The 25992-nt window shown below is 39.9% G+C and overlaps 2 protein-coding genes across 6 annotated transcripts in view; one reads left to right on the forward strand and one right to left on the reverse strand.

Moving 5' to 3' along the window:
- The first annotated feature begins 6793 nt into the window (after positions 1–6793).
- Positions 6794–25992, forward strand: part of LOC111873758 (facilitated trehalose transporter Tret1) — a 186858-nt gene continuing 167659 nt past the window's right edge. The window contains exons 1-2 of one of the 5 annotated variants that reach the window (XM_033755195.1): positions 6795–6950; positions 7281–7380. The gene's annotated coding sequence lies outside the window, so the exon portion shown is untranslated. Of the gene's footprint in view, positions 7381–14562; positions 14719–24997; positions 25020–25992 lie in introns of those variants that run through there. The other 4 variants (XM_033755201.1, XM_033755199.1, XM_033755196.1 and 1 more) reach the window with 4 other exon arrangements.
- LOC111873746 (ionotropic receptor 75a) overlaps positions 10165–25992 on the reverse strand; it is a 28812-nt gene continuing 12984 nt past the window's right edge. Inside the window, exons 8-10 of the mRNA XM_023868691.2 lie at positions 24913–25181; positions 22272–22466; positions 10165–10365 (exon numbers count right to left, since the gene is read on the reverse strand). Of these exons, the coding sequence (XP_023724459.2) occupies positions 10335–10365; positions 22272–22466; positions 24913–25181 (495 nt within the window). The 3' untranslated portion in view covers positions 10165–10334. The remainder of the gene's footprint in view (positions 10366–22271; positions 22467–24912; positions 25182–25992) is intronic.

Genomic DNA, 25992 nt, shown 5'->3' on the forward strand with positions numbered 1-25992 from the left:
AATTGTAGAGTGAAGAGCCTCATAATTTGTACTGTTGAACAGATATTAGTGGGATCAAATCAAAGATAATGGAATGATTGGGGTATGTACGTGCATAATGGAAGTGAGATCCTCATACAGAATATTAATCAGAAACCTGAAGGAAGAGACCACTTAGGAGACCTAGGTGTAGATAGAAGGATAAGGATCATAAATGGAACAAGAGAAAGAGGATGTGGACTGAATTCAGCTGATCGAGTACAGAATCTAGCAGTGAGTTCTTGTGAACACAGCAGTGAGCGTGTGGGCTCCATAAAAGGTGGGAAAATGTTTTGGCCATCTAAATGACTTTCAGTATTTCAAGAAGGATTCTTTTCCATGGAGCAGTGCTGTTGATGTTGCATACTTAGGTTTGAAAGCAGTATAATTGCTCAAGGTTGAGAATCAATTCCAGAGGGTTGATGAATGTACAATTTCTGTTATCCCAACTTTTTAAAGAATGTTCGTGAATGAACCTGATGACAAAGTAGTGATGAAGTGGTCAACTGATTAACTTAGTATTAAACTGATGGTGCATATGTGGAGAAATTGTATAAGCATGAAGTTTGCTCTGTTCATTATGCCCTACTGTAAAGAGTCTTAAAAAGATTAATAATAAGGAATATTATAATGATTAACTGAGATCTCGTCATAATGTTACACTGTTGAATCTTGGATGAAATTTTGATCTCTTTCAGTGGTTTATGGTCTTAAAATTATTTTTCCTCTGAGGTACAATTACTGTGATTATCAAGTGGGATTATATGCAGTATATTGTATATACTGCTTGGATATATCTATTGATTATGCAGTAAATGGTCCAATGTAAATTTGAATATAAACACTTCTGCTTCTGTAGACATTACTTCACTGTATAAAATAAAAGATGATGTTGGAATTGTGTATTTGAATTTATTTGTAAACTTTTTATTTCTAATTTGTTGGCTTATACAGCTGTGAAATTTGTAAAGATGTATGGAATAAATAAAATGGTGATTCTTGTATTATTTATATTTATTTTTTCTAATTCGTTTTTTACTTGATGCCTGTGCCAACATCAGAATCCTTATTGTAATGTCGCCTTGACCTTCCTCATAATCTTTACTGTAGGATTATAATTTCCTTCTATATTTGACAAATTGTCCTTACGTGGTCTCATCCATCTCTCTCTTATTGTAATATCTTCAGCAGTATTATTCACTTTAAATATCATTGACATTTTTTTTTAAATGGAAAGTGTGGGGTTACCATTATACAAGCAAATGTTTTTATTATTCCAGTCACAACATGTTTCCATCTAAATGGGCCATCATAAGGTGATTCATGAGAAATATACAAATGATGACAGAATTAATATAAAACTACAATTGCTTGTTTTAAAATTAATTTACTTTAAAATAAAAGAAAACTGCTTAATTTCTTCTGTGCTCAGAAACCTGATGCAAACTCTTTGTAGGTGTTTCTGTACAGCAAATAGTTTGTTCTCAGTCTATCAAACTTCTTGCCCTGCCATTTAATTACACTGCATATTGATGATAAACTAATTTGATCTGGATGTAGCTGAAGATGGCGTCCCAAGCTTAGAGCATTTTGTGTGTGTGTATGTGAAGCACAGGTACTAAAAGTGAGCACTACAACATTTTTAGTACTTCTGAACTGTTGGATAGACATAAATCATTTTGCTCTTGTAATAGAAACTTTTACAAGGTGTGTTTAATATATTTAAGTGCAGTTGTTTTTAAAATGAATTGAGATCCTTTAATAACAGATTTTGGTGATACATTACAATTATTTGTGTAGTCTGTTTTGTCTTATTCTAACATCCTTCAGAACTATGAATTAATGGATGTCTTAAAGAATTTTTTTGTATATTTACCATAAGCAAACAAGAAACCACAAAAAGAGATAAATTCATATATTCTTAGGCTGAGGGCATTGCTATATGTTTACACCCATTTAGTGGCTCTGGGGGGAATGGGAGCAGGGTGAAAATATGGCATGTGAGACAGAACTGCAATCTTATCTTTCTCCTTCCAAACAGAACATTGGCACCTACTACTGCTACTACTACTACTACAGAACATTGGCACCTACTACTACTACTACTACTACTACTACTACTACTACTACTACTATGACCACTACTACTACTACTACTGTTACTTCAAAATAATAAGGGGCACATGGTAGCATAATTGGCTTAGGCACTATGCTACAAGCTGGAAGGTCACAGGTTCAAGTCCCAATGAGGTGGATTTCTTTTCTCAATTTACCTAATCCTTCCAGCTGCACTATGGCCCTGGAGTCGACTCAGCCTCTAATAGGAATGAGTACCAGGAATCTTCCTGGAACATAAAGGTTGGCCAGTGCGTAAGGCTGACAACCTTACTGCCATCTGTGAGCTGATTGTCTAGAGAAAATGTGGGAGCCTCGACTTCCCACAACCCAGTGGGCTTTTACGGCCTGTTACAGGGACAGCTTTCTTTACTACTAAAATAATAAGAACAGCAGCAAGAATTACGTGTCTGCCCCAAGAAAGCTTTGTAGTGTATAGGGTTTGAATTTTAATACATTGGTGGAATATGAAAAGGAAAGTTATAAGAAAAAGTCTTAATAATTGTTGAATACCACAAATTCTGTAATTTTTGACACAAAGAAAATTAGGATATCCCAGTCTTATTCAATACAGAGGCTGGCCTAGGGGATGTTCTGCAACATAACTTGTGGTTTTGTTATAGGGCTCCTCAGTTTACTGCTGCTACATATTCAAGTCCACATTTTTCTGCTGGGCTAACTGTGAAAGTGACAATTGTAGGTTGTTTGAAGTTCTTAGAACTTTTTATTATACTTGGGAAAGCAGCCTATGATACAAAAATATTGTCATGCGACAAATAACTTCATGTAGCCTTCAGATTCAACCATTATTTATTGAACTCATTCATCCACACTTTCTTAGAGTCAGGAATAGAGTTACTATCACTTGCAGTATCACAATTACTGCTTCCACTGTATCTCAGCAAATACTAGACTGCCTTTGATGGCGACACTCTTCAGACGCCAACTTATACTGAATACTCACTCTCGTACTCAGTACTCATACTCAGTCCTCAATTATCGCTGAATAGTGTTCCTGCTCCTTATATAGGCTTGGCATGGACCACATAGAGAACACATTGCTGCTCGGCAGCAGATATCAGGTGTGTGTACCTACACATTGCCTAGCAATAGACTCCCTACTGTTGCGTGACGTCACAGCCTAGCGAGGAGGGGTGCTTACCGAGCGTTGTTACACAATGAACACTCATTGCTATGGCTATTCCTACATAACGGTCTCAACAATTTCCATTGTTTTGTTGCTCAGTGATGGACGACATAACACATCACAATATTACTATACTTTGTGGCTGGTATGTTTCTCATATGTGTGCCACGGTATTCCCAGCCTTTATTCAATCCTAAAGTTTGTAACCATTTTGGATTTGAAGATCACACAGTGGTGACCATGAAGAGTAATATCTTGTAGAATGTAATGCCATTTAGTTCGGTAGCTCACTGGCATTTTGTAGAACATATTACTTCCATCTTCAGAATTGAAGAGAATAAGACAAGTAGCCAGCAAGACGTAGCTACTTGCTGCAGTAGGATGAAGTTTGGACTGTATATTCTTCCGAAACGTCTATGAAGTTATACCAGACTACATGGGGTTACATATCACAAGATAATACTTTAATAAGTGTGTTAACAGAAGCCCTTCAAGATCTTATTGTAAGCCAGCCAAATCAAGTTTTTATTCTCACAACTGGTTTTAATACAGCATTCATAAATATACGTACATGTGCATTTCCTGAGTGCGAGACAAGCAATCAGGTTGACCATATTTTGATAGGAGACAGTATTCAGGTGCACTTGATGTCTGATCTTTCAGGGGAGTGGACCGTGATGCCGATCACTGTCCAGTGGTGGCTAAGTTAGGGAGAGACTGGCAGTAGGTAAATGAACAATGCAAAAATTTGATGTAGAGAAACTAAGTAAGATATGAGGTAAAGAACAGTATCAGGTTAAAATCTCAGATACGTTTCAACCTTTGGAAAATGTAGGTGATGATGTGGATATCAGTAGAGCTTTGGAAAATATTAGAATATTTAAAATTCAACCGACATTATTATGAATTTAAAAAACTTAAGCCATGGTTTGAAGAAGTGTATTCAAAACTATTAGATCAAATGAAATGAGCCAATTTAATTTAATTATAAAAATTTTAATCGATTTTATTTTATTTTACCTTGAAAAGAGAACTACAACTTGTGATTTTAACACGGACTAAGACAGTGTAGCAGTTTAAACATAATTTAATAAAATATTTGTAATTTGATTTGTTTCATTCTGGTCTGTCACACTAACAATTACAAAGAATAAACTCCATCCAGTGTGACTATTTAAGTTTTACTACTTGAAAACTTGGAAGATAAAATAAATACCTAAAGAAAAACACATAAACTCTAATTGATGCTAGTAAGGGAGTTCGTTTAGAGTTAAACACAGAGAAAACTAATTATATGTTGCTGTCTGATCACCAGAATGCAGGGCAAAATCATATAATAAAAATCGCCAAAAATGCTTTGAAAACGTGGCACAGTTCAAATATTTGATTAAGCCAAAATTTGATTCATGAGGAAATTGAGAGGAGATTCAATTTGGCTAATACTTGCTACAATTCAGTCCAGAAATTTTTGTCTTCTTTTCTGCTGTCTAAAATCGTAAAAATTAGAATATACAAAAGTATAATTTTTCCTGTGGTTCTGTATGGGTCTGAAACTTTATCTCTGATATTAAGGGAAGACCATAGACTTAGGGTGTTTGAGAAAAAGGTGCTGAGGATATTTTCACTGAAGAGAGATGAAGTGACAGGAGGTTGGAGGAAACTACATAATGAGGAGCTTCATAACTTGCACTATTCGCCTAGTACAATTAGAATGACCAAGTGAAGAAGGATGAGACAGGCAGGGTATGTAACACGAATGGGGAGAAGACTACTTTATATAGGACATTTGTGGGAAAGCCAGAAAGAAATAGATTAATAGGAAGACCAAGACGTAGGTGGGCTTATAATATTAAAATCGATTATTAGAGATTAGGATGGGGTGGTATGGACTGGATTTATCTGGCTCAGGATAAGACCTTCAGGCTCTGCAGAATGTTGGGAGATCCTTGAGTAGCTGAGAAACTGGTAGTTTCTCAAAAAGGACTCAGCTCCATTCAGTTTGTCAGTTCTTTTTAATTGTGAGAAAAAAATGTAAATAGAAAAGAGGCAATGCCCGTCCGGCCTTCTGTAGCACATTCCAACAAACATCTTATTCTATAATAGCAGTGGCCCCACAGTTGTTAATATAGATCTTGACTTAAATCTGTGTGTATACTGTAAATAATCGGTACAATTACTTCTTTTACTTTTCTTACATATCTATTTTATATAAATATAGGAATGTTGTTTATGAAGTAACAGACGCCTTGCAGAAATCTTTTTTCTTCTAGCCTTAAGAGCTCCGTAACTGATTTTGGGAAATAGTTTTTGCTGTTCTCTGACAAGATGTCCATCATTGTTGCCCTTTGGTCCTCATACTGTTTACAGCCCCAGAAGATATGTTCCTCCGTTTGCAGCCCATCACCACATTTGCATTCGGCGATGGACACAATGTTGAATCTGTTTAGGCTTACTTTAAGACTGGTGTGGCCCACTCTCATGGATTATTGACACAAAGGCGCGGTGGTACATTTTTATCTGTCGAAACCATGGAGACAAGCCATTCCTGTAGTGCCTTTCAAAGTAGCTTTCTCCTCTGTCCCGTTTGGTGTTTTGACAAAAACTGTGAAGTTCTTTGCCTTTCTTTTTCCACTGGGTTTTAAGATCTGCTAGTGGTAATAGTAACTGACTATCTCTGCCTTCTTTGATTGCTTGCTTTGCCTCCAAGACGACCCTTCATTAGCTTCAACTGCGCAGTGCCCCGGGATCCAGTAAAATTAGATTTTTCTTTTCTCGCGATTCCAGTCTCTCTGTTTTATCTATTAGCATGTGTGTAATGTGCAATGTGTTGCTTATACCTTACTAATGCCTTTTTAACACGCTTGCCGAGTCCGAGAAAATCATGAAGTTTTGCTCCGATTCTATTTTTTCAATGATATCTAGTGTTTCGGCAATTGCTAATGCTTCCACCGTGAATATGGACGCTATCTTAGATTTCCTGAATTTCATGCTATGACCATCTTTTATATCTATCGATGCGAATCCTACGAATGGTTTGTCCTCCATTTTTGAGCCGTCCGAAGCGATACATTTGCTGGTTCTCATTCTTTCTTGGAAAATCTTGTTTAATTCCTTTATTTGTCTTCCCTCATCGAAAGATACCCTGGCCTCGTAGAAGAGGCTTCCGTATGTGTAGTCGAAGGCCGGGGGACAGTTCCCTGATTGGATTAAATGACCGAGAGGGTTTTTTTTCCCCTTGGCACTACAGCCCCAGTGGGCCTAGGCCTACCTCCATGAACTTCTCCGTTCACTTCGGTTTTTCTAGATCTTACACATACGGTAGGACTCCTTAGGCGGGTGATCAGCTCGTCGCAAGGTCTCTACCTGTACACAGAAAAACGCACACAAACATCCATGCCCTCAGTGGGATTCGAACCCACGATCACGGTTTCCAAGCGAGCGACCACAGTACATGCCTTAGACCGCTCGGCTACCGTGACCGGCGGCCATCTACGCATAGCTTTCTTAGATTGTTCTTTGATTTAATTTGTTATTCCGTACGAACAACTGTTACTCCGGTACGCTCCGGTATTCATGATGTTCATGATCTTCTAGCAGTTGGAAAGAATAGCACGAGATAGAGCTTCGGTTCGTAATTGACTGCTGTTGTGTAATTCCAGGGTACAGTGAGGTAATTTCAAATATTAATTCAGTAGCTTCGTTGTAAAATGTACCGTAATTTAAAAATGAAAACAAAACACTGTAAAAATCACACCGACAACGATACAGGTCAAGCGTTCGATTTATCATACAATTAATCACTATCGATACGATACTATAAGGCGTAATTGCATTGGGCCACTGCAGCAATAATATTAATAAGATAAAATGAAAATAACGTGCTTATGTACGTGAAATGTATTAACGTGATGAATTTGAAGTGACCTATGTTAATTTCGATCAATTAATTTTGCGCATGTGGTTTTGTTTATTGAAATGTTTCGCGTTCGTGTGCGCTCAGGTTACGGTGAATTTAAGTGAGGTGCTTAAGAAAATAGAGGAATATGAATACCGTCTCATCATTCTTGTCGCCGAGAACTTCTGCATTAATCGCGTATCAAGTAAGTACGTTATGCCTCTCCTTTGTGGTTAGCCAACTTTTTTAGGGTATCGCAGGAACCTCGTTTTTGTCAGTGAAAGAAAATAATCAGGTCATTGTAGCATACTTAATATTTGACCTCAGATGCTCCGAATTTGTTTGTACGTGCTAAACTATTTTTTTTCTGCTGAGTAATGTTCAGAATATGGGTTGAGTCTTCTTAATAAGATGCTGTTTTCTAGTAATTAATATAAGCCATAGCCCACATAATGGTAATAATCTGTCCTCATGTAGCAGTTTCTTATATTTATGATTTAGCTGTAATAACAATGGTGAGGTGAAGCTAAAGTTGATTCTGAAGGTTCTGATGATGGTGTATAACACTCAGGATTATGGTTGTTTCAACTTTCTCCCTCATCAGGCATTCTAAAGGACACACACAGTGTGTGAGAAACTGGACCTGTTTCCATCCTCAGATGAGTGTTAAATCCAGTAGAAAGTGCGAACATCAGTCATTGGAGATGAACTGTTTTTAATGGACCCAACACTTTCTCTCCCTGTCACCTCTGACCCAAGGACAGATACAGTTTCCAAAACAGTGTGGTCTTTAAAATGCCATTTAAACTACGAAAGGTAGGCCTGACCATCTGTTACGAATATATTCCTTAGTTCTGCTGCTGCTGCAATATGAGTTTATGAAAGGTAAGGTTGGCCCTGTGCTTAACTAATTAAGCACTGCACCATGAATATATATGGGGAGTGGATGTATAAACCTATGTTTTCTTGAACTCAGCACTGGTTGTAGGTGAGTCATCAGCTTCACTCTTTGGTCACTTTACTCCTGGGGAAAGAGCCCCTTGTACCCATTGGAGTATGAATTTATACACATACCCTTGTTAAATTGTTTCAGAGATGCAAGGAGAGACCTTTATCAACCAGCAATTTTTAAGGGTAGCTCAATAAACCAGATGTATTTTTACATTTGAAATCTGACCCATGGATCTTTCTGCATTGCACGTCATGTTTCCCTGTTATACTTAGCTATATTTTATGCAAATACAATGTAGCCAGTGTAGATAAATTAATCGACAAAACTTAAATCTAACATACCTTCCCCAAGAAAAAATGTCAGAAAGTGCTTTTCTTGTTACACAGTATATGCAGCACTCAATTTAGAAAGTAATCCATACAGACCCCAGAAATGTAGTAAGATTGATTTTGTAATATAAGCAATTGTGTACCATTTGAGGTAATATTCCGAATGTCGGTTTTCCTAGTCTTTATTTTATTATTATTATTACTATTATTATTATTATTTAGGGAGGGTGGGTTTTCCCATGCATCGTGACCAGTTTGATGTGTTGTGCTTCCCTCTATGATATTCTACCAGTCTCTTTACCCTACCGATAAATGGTGCGTACCATCAGTCCCGCTGAGCAAGCAGTTTCGGCCACTTGCTTAGCGGTGTCTATAATGCTTCCCCCATCTATCAGAGGCCTTAGAGACTATTGTTGGGCGGGAAACATCCTGGAATTTGGCTCAGTGATCCCCTTTGGGGATATGAGGTTCTTTTACGTGCCGTAAAATTACAACACGGGACACACAGCTAAAGTCCCTCCTGGAGGACTTGTTCCCTGAATTTTTCTGCCCTTAAAAATTTGATGACCTCCGCCGGGTATTTGAACCCGTGTACCACGAGTCATGAGGTGGGAACGTTACCTCTAGACTACGGAGGCCGCTTTAGTCTTTATTTTATTACTGGTGAAAGTATGAAGAACATGTTCAGGTTATGGCCAATTAATGGCCATGATATGAACAAGAAGCATCAGAAATTATTCTCATGTAATAAAAAAGAAATATTGTAAAATATGTGCGACCTCAGGCAGCTGTTTGGTTCCCCGTGAGCTGCTGCACTCACTCTGAGTGTAAGTGGAGTTTCTGGACTAAATTAATATTAACACTTTGCACATTTGCTTTATATACGTAACATTACAGAAAAATTATTCACACCATTACACAGCATTTATTATATAACTTCATCAGACTCTAGCATCTTTCCCACCCCACTGGCCTGAGCTATATCGATGTCAGTTGATGTGGTATTTATGGTGAACAAAGTGGCACTGGGGCTGGTTTTCTCCAAGTACTGCAGTTTCCCATGCAAAATCTCATGCTGTTAACTGCTCCACATTCATTAAATCATCCTGTTGCTGCTGTATAACCTCAATACTGATAGTGTCATTCGTTAAACAAAGAACAAAAAAGAGTACAGCATGTTTATACTCATTTAAAGTCATGGTAAATGCAAAGTGATTCATAGTTTCAGTCTAACTTTGAGAGATAACATAGGGGAGGAAGAAGGAAATATGCACTTTTTCTGGTGGTTTACATACATTTTTCAGATAGTATTGTTATTGTACCCTCTTCTATGGCCATGTGTTGGGATTGATCATCTCATTATGATGAATGGGGACTGGTTCTTTTCTGACTTAATGAATTTCTCACATTCTCTAATTCCTTGGAGCAGAGCCCTCAAAAAGAAGACAGAATTTCACAATTTCTAGATAGAAGCAGTCCCCACCCTCACACCCAATTTCTTTTATGATCCACTTTAATATTATACTGTCATCAATGACTTTTTAGCTCTAACAGAATATTTCTGAAACTAAAGTACTCAGAGAGAACCAGTGCCACTTTGTAAGATTTGAGGTTTTCACCGGTTCTCACGGTCTCTTTGCCTGCGGATTTCTTATATTTTTCCTTCTACCCTGAAGATGGAGGTGATACGTTCCTCTGAAACGTCGGTTAACACCACATATACACGGTGCCAAATCCCAGAAGACTACTTTCTTCAGTGCCACTTTGTCCACCACTTACCCCACATGACCTCACGTGGGTTTGAACTTATGCCACTGCGTGGGAAGCTGGCAACTAACCATCTGAGCTATGGCATGGCAACTTGTGCTGGACCACATGTCATGCCAGATTTGAGACATCTGACTTGTTCCTGTGCGGTTAAGAAAGCCTCATTATTAAGGAAACAAGAAATAGCCAGTGGCATGATTTATGCAGATAGATACTGAACTCAGCCATGAAGAATTAAACTTATTTGATCAGGTATCTGGACCCACTTGGTTAGCTGAACACTGCAGGGTATCTCAAGAAGAATGTAACATAACATTTTAATGGCCTTTGTAGTGAGTAGTTATAACACTGACATATCTTTATGTTCATCATCAGTATAATTGCCATTATTATTATCTCTGGCTGAATTACATGGTGGTAGTGATTATGCAGCTATTATGCTATTCTAGCATTGTTGTTCAGCTGTAATACATTGACTGAGGACAGCGTCATCGAACTGTTCAGAGTGGTGGTCCCTGGAAGCAACAGTGTAACCTGGCTGGAAATAGGCTGGCTAAGGTGGTGTGAGCTACTGTGCAGATGCATGAGGGTGTATGTAGAACAGTTCTTGGGATACAAGGCAACTTCCCATTGTATATGGTTCCACACATACATGTGTGCACTCATGCACATTCCACATGCAGAACTCTGTGGGAGGTTACAGGCTTTCCCCAGCTTCTACAGCTGTCTGGCTCCACAGCAGTTGGATGAACTTAACCCAGGACCCCTTCAATGGAGCACCCTGGATCCTTTCTCCCTGCATTGGAGGGGTCAGCTGCTGTGTTTTCTGCTTTTGTGGAGAATCAACCAAAATGTCCCACGGGCTCTGGGAGTCAATTGAGAGTGAGGCTGAAAGAGGTCTCTTGTTGGGGGTGAGCAATCTGGCCATGAAGTGGAAGAATCAGACTGGATCACAGAAGAAGCAGGACAAGAAGAGGAGTGCTGTCCAAAAGGAAACTGAGGGCTCAGCTGGAAGCTTGATTGTGAACCCAACTGGGACCGGTGGTGGTGGCTCGGCTGTCAATATATGACAGAGTGGCTAGAGATAATCCACCATCAGCAATCAAAGAGATGAACAGCCCAAGAGTCTGAATTTTGTATGTAGTGTCATGATGAAGTTCTTTCTCTTTGTAATGTGGGTTTGTTCTTCTTTTGTATTGATGTTTTCATCCTACTACTGAATGTTGATCCTGTTTTGAGGTTCTGTATGGACTCATAGGAGAAGCAGGAAGAAATACATGTAGAATTGCAACAATAATTATACCTGAATAATAACTCATGACATATAAAACAAACATTAACAACAAATCCCAGAAGACATCATCAGCCTCTGACATATGACAAGCCTCATAGAAACCCACATCGTATTGTTACATGTACACCCACTGCTAGGCAACGTGTTGGTAAACAAGTTCCCGCGGAGACAGATTCTTAGTAAACAGTCCATTGCTAGGTAATGCAACAATAGATGAGGCTGTCTTCTATGTGGTCTGTTCCAAGCAACAGTAGAATGACGGTTATGCAATACATTTCTAAGCAATGGCTGGATAAACACATTTCCATGCATCGGACCATGCTATGAAAGCGGTGACGTCATCAGCAATAGAGATGATGCAATTTCTTTATTAAGACCATCACAAAACCACTGTATTAAGGTCAGTGCCAATTTTGGCTCCGCTACATGTTTCGGCTACCAAAAGCCATCATCAGGAAAATACATGGCCAACATACGAGCATATACACCATTGAACTGCAGTACTAGTAAAATTGGATACAATAATATTAATTATATTAAAATCTTTGGCATAAAAGTACAATAAATTAGACTATATAAAACGAAACTTATAGTATAAAACAAGATTAAAATTCTTCAATTGATGCTTTACATCATCGAGTCAATCAGTTTTTGTGATTTTGTTGTGCAGGCAATATAACTGACCCACTCAGTGAGGCTTCTAGCCCCACAAGTTGGTCGGCACTTATAACTGTCCTCTTAGTTGCCTCCACTTTCATCCGCCGCTCCCTCGTCATCTGGTTCAGGGTAGGGTGTGGGATTACTCTGAATTTGAATTTGTATGGGCGCCAGTGGACTTTCGTGCAATCCACGAATTTGGAACGGGGAAAACAAAGCGGGGGAGGACGTGGATAAACGGGCGTTTAGGGTTTCGGCTGCTCAGACGGTAGGACAAGATTCTGCCTCAGGGCGACTTCTGGGCCTTGCACAAGGAGGTAGAGAACACTTAAACACGCACCTCACCAACTCTGTTGCTCTTTATTGTAGATGTGAACTAGAATTATATATAACAAGGCTGTAGCACTTTTGAATTTGTGTACCGGACTCGGCCAACACCGATTTAACGTCCGGGAGGTTACTCCTGTTACTCCCTTTAGACGACTCACTCCTGTTACTCCATTTTGATGACTGACTGCTCTGGAGAGGCAGAAGACCTGACGGAAAGGGGGAACGCCCGGTTTCCTCTCCTTTGAAATTTTGCTGATTGGCTGAACTTAAAATTTGGGTGTTACTCTCATTTACATTCAGCCAATCCCTAACGAGGTCCATGTAAATTTGGGCCTAAGTACAAGACGGTCCCCCTGACAGTTCTCAAATAAATGAAGGTACACTAAGATCGCTCGGTACGCCTCTCCGAAAATTATTGCGACTGGTATCTGTCAAGTCTCAAATTTTCAAAGACTCGCACCGCCGAAGTTAAGCATTGAAATTTTCAGAAAACGCAGCGGTATACTTCCTGCTCCGTTCTGGGTTTTCCAGTGACCTGCAGCTTACTTGTCCCTCAGAAAGATCAGATGTCGTCCTTGGCGTCTGCTGGTGCTGGGGTCAATTCTGTATCATCTATTGTTAACAGTAATACAGTTCGTTTACTTGTAGTACATTGTAATTAAGAATGTAAATCATCAACACTGCTGAGGTTCCTGCATGGTGCGGTTACAGCAACAAGCGGAAGTCATACAAAATCATGAGAATTAACATGTTCGCGGTACAGGACAAGGTGAAGTCAGACACAGAAAATATAAGAGACTTAAACTTGGCAGTGTTCAAGCTTATGACCGTTCAAATGACTAAGTTGTCATTGTAGCATAAGATATGTAAGTTAGGCATGATGTGCTCTGTAAAAGCCTGTACTGACAGGGGACTTGTGTGTAGTGCAAAAAGAATAATTTTCAATAGCATGTTATATGTGCGAAATATACACTTGAAGAAAGGCCAAGTTTATTCATAAGAGACAAACCCATCTTCTCGTGAGAGAGGATGTTACATAAAGGACTTTGACTTTGTTGAAGGGCAGTTACGAGTCAATTAATTGTATGCTGGAGGAGTGAGCCCAGAAGAACTTTTAGTCCCGAGTATTTTTAGAGTGATTGGAGACGAAGTAGTAAGAAGACTTCATTTTGAGTTGAAGTGCTAACCAGATGAAACTGGGACCCGAAACGAAACATCAAGAGAAGATGGACGCCAGGATAGCGGACATGAATGATGGTCGTAAAGAGTGGACGGTATACCAAGAAGCGACGGAGGCCAATCGAGAGAAGATGGAGCCAAATCCAGGAGAAAAGGAGGCCATAGTGGAGCGGCAGGAGATTGCTAACAAAGAGCAATCAATTTGCTACCTGAGGGCATGCCGAGAATAGACGCTGTCCTGCCAAGTAAGGACGGAGAGGCGTGTCTAGACAGTAAGGACCCAAATCCGGAAGACATTAAATCTGAAGTGGAATTAACGGCCGTGGGGATTCGTTGCGCTGACCACGCGGCACCCTCTATCCGCTAAAGTTGGCACTAACTTCGACAACAAGTGGTGGTCGCCCAGTCGGTATAGTTCGCTTGCGGACTAAAGCCACGGAGTTTTTGTTTTTGGAACATTGGGAGGCCCCTAAGGAAGATGCCGTAAAGAAACCGGTCAAAGGACGAAAGAAGCAGCATAGGGACCGGAAGCTAGCTGTAGGGCGACGTGGAGAGCGAAAGGAACGGACCGATCTAAAGAGTGAACTCCGAAGCGTGTAACTTTTTATGCAAACTGAAGCTACTTTCACTCTTTCAAAAATATGATATAACCGACTTATACGTATGTTTCCTTTTCCCCAGTTAGTATAAATTCTGCAGAGTTTTGCAAATTTTAGGTAGTCTCTCAAGTGATCGGTAATATTCTCAAGAAGATATAAGCCGTATAGTGAGATTTATACTGGTATTCGTGCAGCAGTATTCTCTGACTCTTATGATGATAAGACGACAGTGGCGCAGTTGTGAGGACAATGGACTATGTATGACCATCACAGAAAGTTGCATGTTCGTGCATGCTTCTGTTGAACAAAGACGCTAAGAGAGGTGACCGCACATGAAGATACGATCAGTAACGACTGAGTAGTGACTAACGGGTATACGGTGTACGTCAAAGACAGGCTCTGTGATGTTTTTAATTTAATAGTGAAGTGAATGAAGGTTTGTACAGTCGGGTGCACTGAGTACCTATGTGAGCATGCAACATAAGTCAGTAAGTAATGGTATCCCTGTAACAGGCCGTGAAGGCCCATAGAGTTGTGAGATGTTGAGGTTCCCACATTTTCTAGACAATCGGCACATAGATGGCTACAAGGTTGTCAGCCCTACGCGCCGGCCCCCCTTTTCCCCCAAGAATATTCCAAGAATGTTCCTAGTACTCATTTCTGTTAAAGGCTGAGTCGACCCCAGGGCCATAGTGCGGCTGGAAGGATTAGGTCAATTGAAAAAAAATTCAATCACCTCATCGGGATTTGAACCCGCGACTTTCCGGCTTGTAGCATAGTGCCTCAACCAACTACGCTACCGCGTACCCCATAATAGAAGCAAGTATCGATGCTTTTGTTATATTGGTTACGAGCTGGACGGACGTGATTCGATTGCCGCCCCTAGACTCGTATTCTCCTCATCGCCAGCGCTTTCAAACCAGCTGTGGCTTCTCCCAGCCATCTATCGTATGTTTTCTTGACGGGAAGATTAGCACAGGGCCCAAGCATCCTGCGACTCAGTGGGTAATGAAGGTCCTTTTGTCACGGGTGAAAATGACAAAGAGTTTGACCGATCTTTCACCTTCATGTAGGCCTATTGCCGCGGTTAATAGTGTTTGTCGCATTACTGATCCTCTTTCCTGTAGTTTCATGCCACGGCGCTATAAGCAGAAGGACAATTGTACTTTAAATCACCATCGGAGTGGTAAAAATCGTGCTTCGATTTTTTTTTTTTTTACATTTCGGTTTTGTGGCGTTTAATGGTATTATTTGAGATAGTTAATTGTCCTAATTGCTACATGCTCTTGTTGCTCACAATCTGTTTACTTTTCCTGGCTGCGGCTTGTGAAGGGGATGCTTCCGTCACGGAGTGTAGGGAGGAATGCCTATCGTCATAACGAAATAACACAGCCGAAGATTAGATGTAATGTCTCTTGTCAGCGATTTATCAGCGTTGTGTTGTCACTCAAGTTTCCCTCCCGTGTATTCTGATCTATTTGCTATTAATTACCGAACTTTTGAAAGTGAAATAAGAACCACAGATATGTTGAAATATATGCAATAATTGATTGTGTCTGTGTGTAATTCAGGTGTGAATGCTAATGCTCTTACTACCACTACCACTACTGCTAATGATCTTACTACTACTACCACAACTACTGCTAATGCTTACTACCACTACTACTACCACCACTACTGCTAATGCTTACTACTACCACCACTACCACTACTGCTAATGCTCTTGTTACTACTACCACTACTGCTAATGATCTTACTACTACTACCACCACTACTGCTAATGATCTTACTACTACTACCACCACTACTGCTAATGCTTACTACTACTGCTGTTAATGATCTTACTACTACTACCACCACTACTGCTAATGCTTACTACCACTACTGCTAATGATCTTACTACTACTACCACCACCACTACTGCTAATGCTTACTACTACCACCACTACTGCTAATGCTCTTGTTACTACTACCACTACTGCTAATGATCTTACTACTACTACCACTGCTGCTGCTAATGATCTTACTACTACTACCTAATGATCTTACAACTACTACCACCACTACTGCTAATGCTTACTACTGCTGCTGCTAATGATCTTACTACTACCACCACCACTACTGCCAATGATCTTACTACTACTACCACCACTACTGCTAATGCTTACTACTGCTGCTGCTAATGATCTTACTACTACTACCACCACTACTGCTAATGCTTACTACTACCACAACTACCACTACTGCTAATACTCTCACTCTTACTCAACAACTACAAACGAGTATAATGCATTTACATTTGCAAGGAGTGAACCGATTTCCTACACGAGTAGGATTTGATGATATAACATGTTACGGAAAAGCTTGGATTGCTAAGACACGAACTAAATTGCAATCTGTTGCTGGATTATACAGTAAATTTACATTAGGAACACAGGATTTATAGAACTGGAAGTACAACTATGTGCAGAGCAAAGTAACGTTTGTGAGTTCTCCCCCGAACTTCTTGTTCTTTCTGTTGCACATTAACATGTCGTACCGTATCTGTCTCCTCATTTTAAAGCACCGATCATTTCAGTCAGTACATTTTAGTTACACTGTTATTCGCGGTGACATTTAGGTTCATAACTTGTATGTTACCCATGCGTACGTACTGCCCTGTCACCATTTCGCTAGATACAAACTGCTGTGTGCAGAAAATCACTGAAAACAAGAGCAACATGTTTGCACAAATCGAGTACGTACTTCAACCCTGCCAGTTTCGTGATTTACGTAGTGTAAATGTGCATTAAGAGCTGTATGAGAAATGATGTTTAATTCATTGCTACTCTAGACATCACTCAGAAGAGCTCTGTAATTGTACTCTTCACCACATCCCACTGGGATGATGAATAAAGCGGGACGAGAAGAACAGAACTTGTTACGCTCATGTGGGAGATGAGAAATGCATACCAAATTTTAATCAGAAAACATGAAGGCACAATCTACTTGGCAGACCTAAAGTAGACGTAGATGGGAAGGTAGTATCAGAATTTATATATATTGGAGAGCGGGTGTGAGGGTATGGACTGGATTCAACTGGCTCACGATAATTTCAGTGTTGGATTTTTTTTTGTGAGCACGGTATTTAGTTTTCGGGTTATATAGGGCTACATAGCGGTGAATTTCTTGACCAGATGAATGACAATCAACTTTTCAATTCATGCCTAGTCTTGTATAACCCAGGCCCTAGACCTTCCCTGTCCAACGCGGCGCCCTCCGTAACCACATATAATTGAGCCGATTTTTAATATTAATTCAAATTGTAAGACAAGAGACATTTTTGAACGTCTGGGTACTGTTAAATATTTTCGAAAAAATTTATTATTATTATTATTATTATTATTATTATTATTATTATTATTAGTAGTAGTAGTAGTAGTAGTAGTAGTAGTAGTAGTAGTAGTGTGGTGACGCCCGCACCTCCATAGGCATCAGTGAATTGTGTCCGAGTACATAAGAAAGTTGGACAGCACTGCCCTAGACCATAGACGACTAATTCGTTCAAAATTTATTACAGATACACGCACATGCACAGGGCATCAACGCCTTGTCTTTCTCACGAAACAAGAAAAGCTGGCTAGAAACCATAAGACAACAACTAGACAAAATATGTCTTATATATTGCCTTCATTATATGACTCGGTAAATTATGAACTCCGAACTACTCGGAAGATCATTTTTTTCTTTGCCTTTTAACGATTGTGAACTGAGAGTTCATTAGCTTCGTGTGACCAGTCATAAATGATGACATAAATGATGACTTACTATTCAAGTAGCAAATGTAATTTACATATGATGGATGATAAATCGAAAAGTACTTTTCTCATGGAGACATACGTGTAAACGTCTCTGCTGTAATACTGACGTCAGATATTAACGCAGTAGACTGCGAAGAGCGAGAATGGTGATTCAGCGGATCGTTTATCACTGGTGACAACTCATGTCGCTTAGGAATGATGATACTGTTGAATATGCTTCAACGGGTCTCTGAAACCTTTCATGAATGTGCGTATAACTTACATACGCGTTCCAAATTTGTATTACAGTTCCATCTTGCAGACAACCTCTGTGGTCTAGTAGTCAGAGTTTCTGGCCACATATCCAGAGGTCCCGGGTTCCATTCCCGGCGCTACCAGATCATCTGAGAAGTAGTGGGTCTGGAACGGGGTCCACTCAGCCTCGTGAGGATAATTGAGGAGCTACTTGAATTGAAAAGTAGCGGCTCCGGTCCAGAAAATTGAGGTTAACGGCCATGGGATTCCGTTGCGCTGACCGCGCGACACCCTCTACCCGCAAAAATTGGTACTATCTTCGCCGACAAACGGCGGTTGCTCGGTCGGTATAGTTCGCTTGTGGGCTACAAGTCACGGAGTTTGTTTTGTTTTGTTCCATCCTGCAAACCAGACTATTATGAAGATTGTTCTTGCTCATGTCGATTCCGATCCGTATATTGTATAGTTAATTAATTTTTAATTCCTGTTAAACTCATAACTCAGGCACAATAATTTATTCTAATTGATTCTGTTATTTTTAATGAAGAGTTTTGGAGTTTATGTGAAACGACTTTATGTATTAGAACATACCAACGTATAATATAGGCTGTGTATCAGTTATGCGGTCCTTGGAAGTTATGTTTTGGAAATAGAAACAAATGAAGAACAATTGTTTGTTTCACTTTAGTGAACAAATAACACAAAAATACGTGTAGTTTCCCGCTTAGGAATATGGCGACTCTTCATGATTTAACTTCATATTGAACCCAAATTTACGTGAAGTTTAACTTAATACGTAGTAAATAAGTAGGCGTAAATTTCTGAAATTTGTACAAGAAATTTGACATCTCAGTATTTCGTGCTGTCTGCTTCGCGCTTGTTTCTTTCATGGCTTATTCTTCGACCCTAAAGAAGAAGGCGACGTGCTCGTCTGAAACATGCTGGCTTTCAAATAACTACGCGGCGTTATTTTCCAGAAGACAGCCGTTTAGTAGCAGAGGAAAATACGTTAATTTCACGCAATGATTATTAGAGTAGGTTATCAATTTTGTCTGCGTTAACTTTTCAAATTGTGCCTGTTGATGTCCAGATTTTCCTTTTCAGAAGAAAGACAGAAGTAGCAGTAGACTTTGTATTTGAACTGAACTCACGTTAAGTGACCTACCAACCGACCTATCGACAGACTGAACATCTGACTAATCCTGCGGTAAAGAACGTGAAGGTTCATAGTCACTAATACGGAAACCTTCGTTCGACGTGACCCTGAACCAGTTCTATAGTTCTTGTGCTCACTTCTCTAAGGCCTATTATTGTATCCTCCTATTTCAAAGAGGGTTCTCCACCCAAATTCTGTGCGTATTTTCGGTCTCCCAATCCTAGCCACATAACTAATTCATCGTACCCTCCTAGAGTGTACTGTCCTAGCAGTAAAGTAAAAAGTAAAGCTATCCCTGTATCAGGTCGTGAAGGCCCATAGGGCTGTGAGACGTTGAGGGTCACACATTATCTAGACATTCGGCTCAAAGATGGCGGGCGGTAAGGTTGTCAGCCTTACGCGCCGGCCGCGCTTCACTCCCCAGGAAAATTAATTAATTCATGGTACTCATTTCTATTAGAGGCTGAGTGGACCTCAGGGCCATAGTGCTGCTGGAAGGATTAGGTCAATTGAAAAACATCTCATGACCTCATCGGGACTTAAACCCGCGACCTTCCGACTTGTAGCATAGTGCCCCACTGTCCTAGCAGTGTTATGAAATTCATTTTTTGAGGTAACATAAATTGCTTGCTTAAATCATCGCTCTTAGGTCCTAATATTTTCCTGAACATCACCTTGTTTCAGCCCATTATGAATTGGACAAGCAACGAGTAAACATCTGCCTATTGGAACTTAGTTTGACACCTCATGCTTACGTATTATCACGTGTTTATGACTGCGTGACTAATAATAACTGGTTTTGGATTGGATTTATTGACACATTCTTTACAATCGTAATCACAATCAATTACAATAACAATAACTCGTAAGCGAACTTGCTCAGTTCTGATCTGGTCTGATCTCTCTGCATTGTGCTCTAACTAGACTGATTTCTCTTCTAGTCTTGTCTTCTACTGGCTTCTATTGCGACCGACTTGCTGCTTATCTGAACTGCCATATATGTAGCGCATCGGTTTTCAAGGAACTGTTTCTTGATCACTCGTTTACACGGAAACTTCTGATGATTGTACAGTGACGTGTTGGCTTTCAAGCATATTTCATTTTTGTAATCCATGAAGCGTGTTCCGTAACGAGTTCGTTTCCAAGAATCTACCTCCATGGAAACGTGTTTGTCAACTCGTTCGCTAGCAATGGGGCTACATGTCACAGTATCTTAGCTTTCTTGGGTATTCTAATTAAAACCTTATACAGTACTTCAATCCTATCAGAATTATAAGCGTTTATTTAAATCTATAAACACCTGATGTACTGATCCATTGTATTCCCATTTTTCTCCAATGAGCTATTTGTCGAATGCAGTGATATAGCTGATAGTTGACCTATTATGATGGAAAGCGGCCTCCGTAGTCTAGGGGTAACGTTCCCACCTCATGACTCAAGGTACGCGGGTTCAAACACGGCGGAGGTCGTGGAATTTTTAAGGGCGGAAAAATTCAGGGAACAAGTCCTCCGGGGGGGACTTTGAGCCGTGGGTCCCGTGTCGTAGGTTTACGGCACGTAAAAGAACCTCATGTCTCCAAAGGAGGCCACTGAGCTAAATTAAGGACATTTCCCGCCCAACAGTAGTCTCTAACACCTCTGGTAGATGGGGGAAGCATCGAGATACCTCTGAGCAAGTAGAGGCCGATCTCGCTGGCTGAGTAGGGACTGATGGTAAGCACCAGCACCGGTAGGGTAATAGAGGCTGGTAGAAGATCATAGGGGGACGCACAATAGATCAAACTGGTCGCGGTGCATGGGGAAACCCACCCCCTCCAATAATAATAATAATATTATGATGGAATCCACATTGATAGTCACCTATAAGTACGTTCACTAATTGTGATTAGCGTGCTAGAAGAATATTGGACAGAATTGTGTTCACACTAAGCAGCTGTAACTTTTCACTTTTCAATTTTCTAAACATTTTTTTCCATGTAGTGATGCAAGTTTTCTATTAAGTTTACTTTCGTGTGCATTTGGAATGTGGTTGACGAAATTACGTTTTGGTCCACCTTGAAGAAACAACTGGAGCTTGGGGTCCCTATTTTTATCGCCGTCCAGCGCAAGAAAATTGAAATCTTCGATCCAGGAACATTATTAATGTTTCTTTTCTACTACTACAACTACTACTACTTCCTCTTCTTCTCCTCCTCAGATTTGTGATGAATATATTTACAACTCTAGCTGCTGTGCTGCAGGAAAGTGCGTGTATTGACTTTTTGGTGCAGTATGATGCACTTTACGAAAAGTACTGAAGACAGGGAAGTCTTATAGTATAGCTTTGAGATATTTCTTTAAAAGTTACATCATTTAATCCATGGCCTGCTGGTTATGTGACTTCCGTGTTTAATGTCCGTCGGATTTCCAAATTTGAATCTGTCTCGAGTCTGCCGTACCTGCCGCGATGCTTTCTTAGAATTCTCCCTGTAATGTATTAAGTCACTTCGTGTATATTTTGTAAAACGTTTAGTTTTACGTAATGAAGTAATAGACAAGTGAGACGAGAAACGGAGTTACTGTAGTGTTAGTGGGTGAAGTCCAGTTAGGAACTAAAAGTGTACCATGTATATTAATTGATCTTTTGAGCGAAGGAAGCACATAAATTTAGAACATAATCAATCAGTTATGTAAACTACTTGCCACATATTGGCATGAACCTATTAGTATTTTGTTTCTACTGTACTTTAAACTGTGTACAGATTTATGTGTTTCGGTATATTAGCGGAGCCTAACTGTCATTAGCATAGACATACCTACCTTCTTTTCATAGCTATTTCGCCTATGAGCAGGATGATGGCCAAAATTATTCCTATGCCGACGATCAGGAATGCGGGTGAGATCTTTTCCATGTCGACACTCATGAACTGCTCTTTCATCATGCAGGGGGGCTTCGTAGCCAGCCATAATTGATCTTGATAATTTATTATACCACTTTGGATTACTTTTCGCATACTGCAACATGACAGATATTTATCTATGTGTAAATGCAGATGTAAAGGGGATGTAATTGCACTATCGTCGTCACTGTTCTTAAGGAGCTACTAGTCTTTCAGCAAAGTAAGACATTCTTCGTCTTGGAACTCTAAGATTCATTACTGTGTTCACGGGCCTGGGCCACTGAACATTAATACAAGCCATGTGAGTCCAGTTGACACCGACACGCCACATTCCTGTGAGATCCAGTATCTTCCCATTATGCCCAGGTCTCCTACCCTCACTTACTGATATTGCTACTATTACTGTNACAGAATCATTGACATCTGCAGCAAAGATGTTTTGCTAGCTCACATCATAGTTTAAAGACCAGTTGTTTGATGTTGAGTTTATTCTATTGTATTCAGGTTTTATTCTTTATATTTGAATGTTTAAATGTTAAGGGAGGAGCATAGACTGAGGGTGTTTGAGAACAGGGTGTTGAGGAGAATATTTGGACCGAAGAGAGATGAAATGACAGGAGGTTGGAGAAAACTGCATAATGAGGAGCTTCCTAACTTGTACTCTTCTCCAAGTATAATTATAATGATCAAGTCAAGGAGAATGAGGTTGGCAGGGCATAGCACGAATGGGGAGAAGAGGAATGCATATAGGCTATTGTTTGGAAAGCCAGAAGGAAAGAGACCACTGGGAAGGTCAAGGCGTAGGTGGGTGGACAATATTAAAATGGATCTTAGAGAGATAGGATGGGATGGTATGGATTAGATAGATCTGGCTCAGGATAGGGACCAGTGGAGGGCTCTTGTGAACACGGTAATGAACCCTCGGGTTCCATAAAATGCTGGGAAATTCTTGAGTAGCTGCAGAATTGGCTTCTCCTCAAGAAGGGCTCAGCTCCATAAGTAAGTAAGTAAGTAAGTAATCTGAATGTTGTTCTTGTCATCTGTAAAATTTCGCTTAGTGGAGGGTTGGAGTCCGACTCGGTCCACTCGGCACGGCGGCCACTGATTGGCCTATTGTAGCCTGCCCCGGGTGATTATGATGATTGAGAATTTGGTACAGGGGAAACCAAAGTACTCGGAGAAAACCCGCCCCAGCGCCACTTTGTCCAGCACAAATCCCACTTGACCAGACCCGGGATCGAACCCGTGTCGCCGCGGTGGGAAGCCAGCGACTAACCGCTTGAGCTATGGCACGGCCGTTGTCATCTGTACATCTTATTGTTTGTTGTAATTTTTATACCGTGTCGTGTATTCAATGCGTGCCTGGAACCTTCTTTCTGTTCTCAAGCATTTTCATAAAGAAGGTGAATTGATTTTTGTCATTAAATTTATCCTTTTTAAAAGCAAAGCATGTCATTATAACTTCTCTGCCCTTGTTTCTTCCTAATCGTAAGAAGTAAACCTATATTACAACGAAAAATAAATACTTAAATTGCTGTAATATCGTTATTGGTCATTTACGAATTGTTTGTAATGGTAGGTTCGAATTCTGATAAGGATAGAACAGTAATCTGGAAAGGTGTGCTTTTTCTTCTATATTTCATACGCCAATCGCGAGATTCGTCGAGATATCTCACGTAGTGAGTATATTAGGCCACAGGCCGGCCGTTAAGCAAGTGAAGCATTTGTATATCTTGACGATTTCACATATGTGGTGGGAAGCAGCTATATCTCGGTTTTAAAACACCTTTTTTTTTGTAGTTATGAATATTGACGCGTCGCATAATGAACTGGAAAAGTTAATGGATCTATTTCTATGAGTAGCTTTGAAAGACAGTGATGTAATGTATCAAATTTTAGACACTATTTGGTGATGAAATACTTGAGTGGTTTGCTGCCTTTAAATGTGGTCGGACGTTTATGGAGAATGATGATCGGTCGAATGGCACGGTTCTTGAATGATGACATTTTGTGAAGTTTGCAGTATGAATCCCTATTTCGAAAAGTTTAATTGAAGTAAAACAAAAATTATCTATAAGATTTGAGGTTTTCACGGCGGTGACTATGAAGAATACCGTTTTCTGGGATGTGGCGCCCTTTAGATGTTGTGTTAACCGACATTTCGGGGGAACGTATCGCTTCCATCTTCAGGGTCTAAGAAATCCGAGAGTGATGAACCAGCATGAGTAAGTGCCTGCAGACTACCCTATAGCCATCTCATCAGGCTGGTTCCTCGCTCGCGGATTTCATATACCCTGAAGATGGATGCGTTGCGTTCCTCTGAAACGTCGGTTAACACAATATCTACAGGGCGCCACATCCCAGAAGACGGCATTCTTAAAAATGTTTATATATTACTTGTATAAACCTGTCACAGATTATAAATACAATTACCACTTATCACGTATAAATACATCAGAGATCATGATTTGCAGTAAAATTCCCTGGAGGTATTTTGAAGAGATAGTTGTAGTTGTAGTTGTAGTTATCTGCTTAGGCGAAGAGCTGTTTGTTATACTTACGCTATTGCAATGGCTTCTTTATAGGGCGAAGCCCACGGTAGAGCAACGTAGCAGTATTCAGGAGGGAAAATTACTACTTCAGTGAGCTCACACTTCTCTTCCTCGGTGTAAGTTTCCCTAATTTGAGGATATACTTTCATAGGCTCAGTGTGGAATGCGAAATATTCTTTCCTCATCTTGAGGATAGCAACATCGCGCTTGTAGTACGGTGTGTTTGGTGGCGCCATCTTCTTCTCGTACAGTTCGTGAACCAGAGGATCGGGGTTCAGCTGAAGGATAAAGTAACATCATTAAGCATGAAACAGAACGTGCTCTCAGTTAATTGTGTGCTGATTGATAAAGCATATTTATTACTTTTTATTATAAAAGTTTGCCTGCATGGCTTGCTCTTTCTGATTGATCGATGCATTATTTAAATACGATCTTTGAATTCAGAGGACGTTGGGAGTCGAATTGTTGTATGTGGTGACACCTGGTATAGATTGTTGTATAAGGTATGGTGTTGCTTAATATAAACTGTTGGATATGTTAATACCTATGTGGTATATGGGAATACATAGTATGTAATGAATTGTTTTATAAGGTAACTGATATATGTTATATGGTATATTGTAATATGAGGAAAAGACTGTATCTTATGGATACCTAGTATGAGGAAACGATTGTACCAACAGGAAGTATCAACAGATTAACTTCAGGAAAGATCCCTTCCTGTTGATACAATCGTTTCCTCATGCTATGTATCCATAAAGTACAGTCTTTTCCTCATATTACAATATACCATATAACATATATCAACCTTATAAAACAATTCATTACATACTATGTATCCCCATTTACCACATAGGTATTAACATATCCAACAGTTTATAGTAAGCAACACCATACCTTATACAACAGAATGATATGCTGAGTTTGTGAATGCTGCACTGGAAATGAAGAACCTCAACCACGATAACCGGTTTCTGGGCTGAGATTCGAAACTCTGAAATATGGACCACGATGCTCAGTCCATGTTTACCTGGGCTTCTCGAAAATTGGCCTACCAGTATACTGATAAGTATGAGTTTTATGAAGAAA

The sequence above is a fragment of the Cryptotermes secundus genome, unplaced genomic scaffold (genome assembly GCF_002891405.2).
Source record: "Cryptotermes secundus unplaced genomic scaffold, Csec_1.0 scaffold142, whole genome shotgun sequence".
Lineage (NCBI taxonomy): Eukaryota > Metazoa > Arthropoda > Insecta > Blattodea > Kalotermitidae > Cryptotermes > Cryptotermes secundus.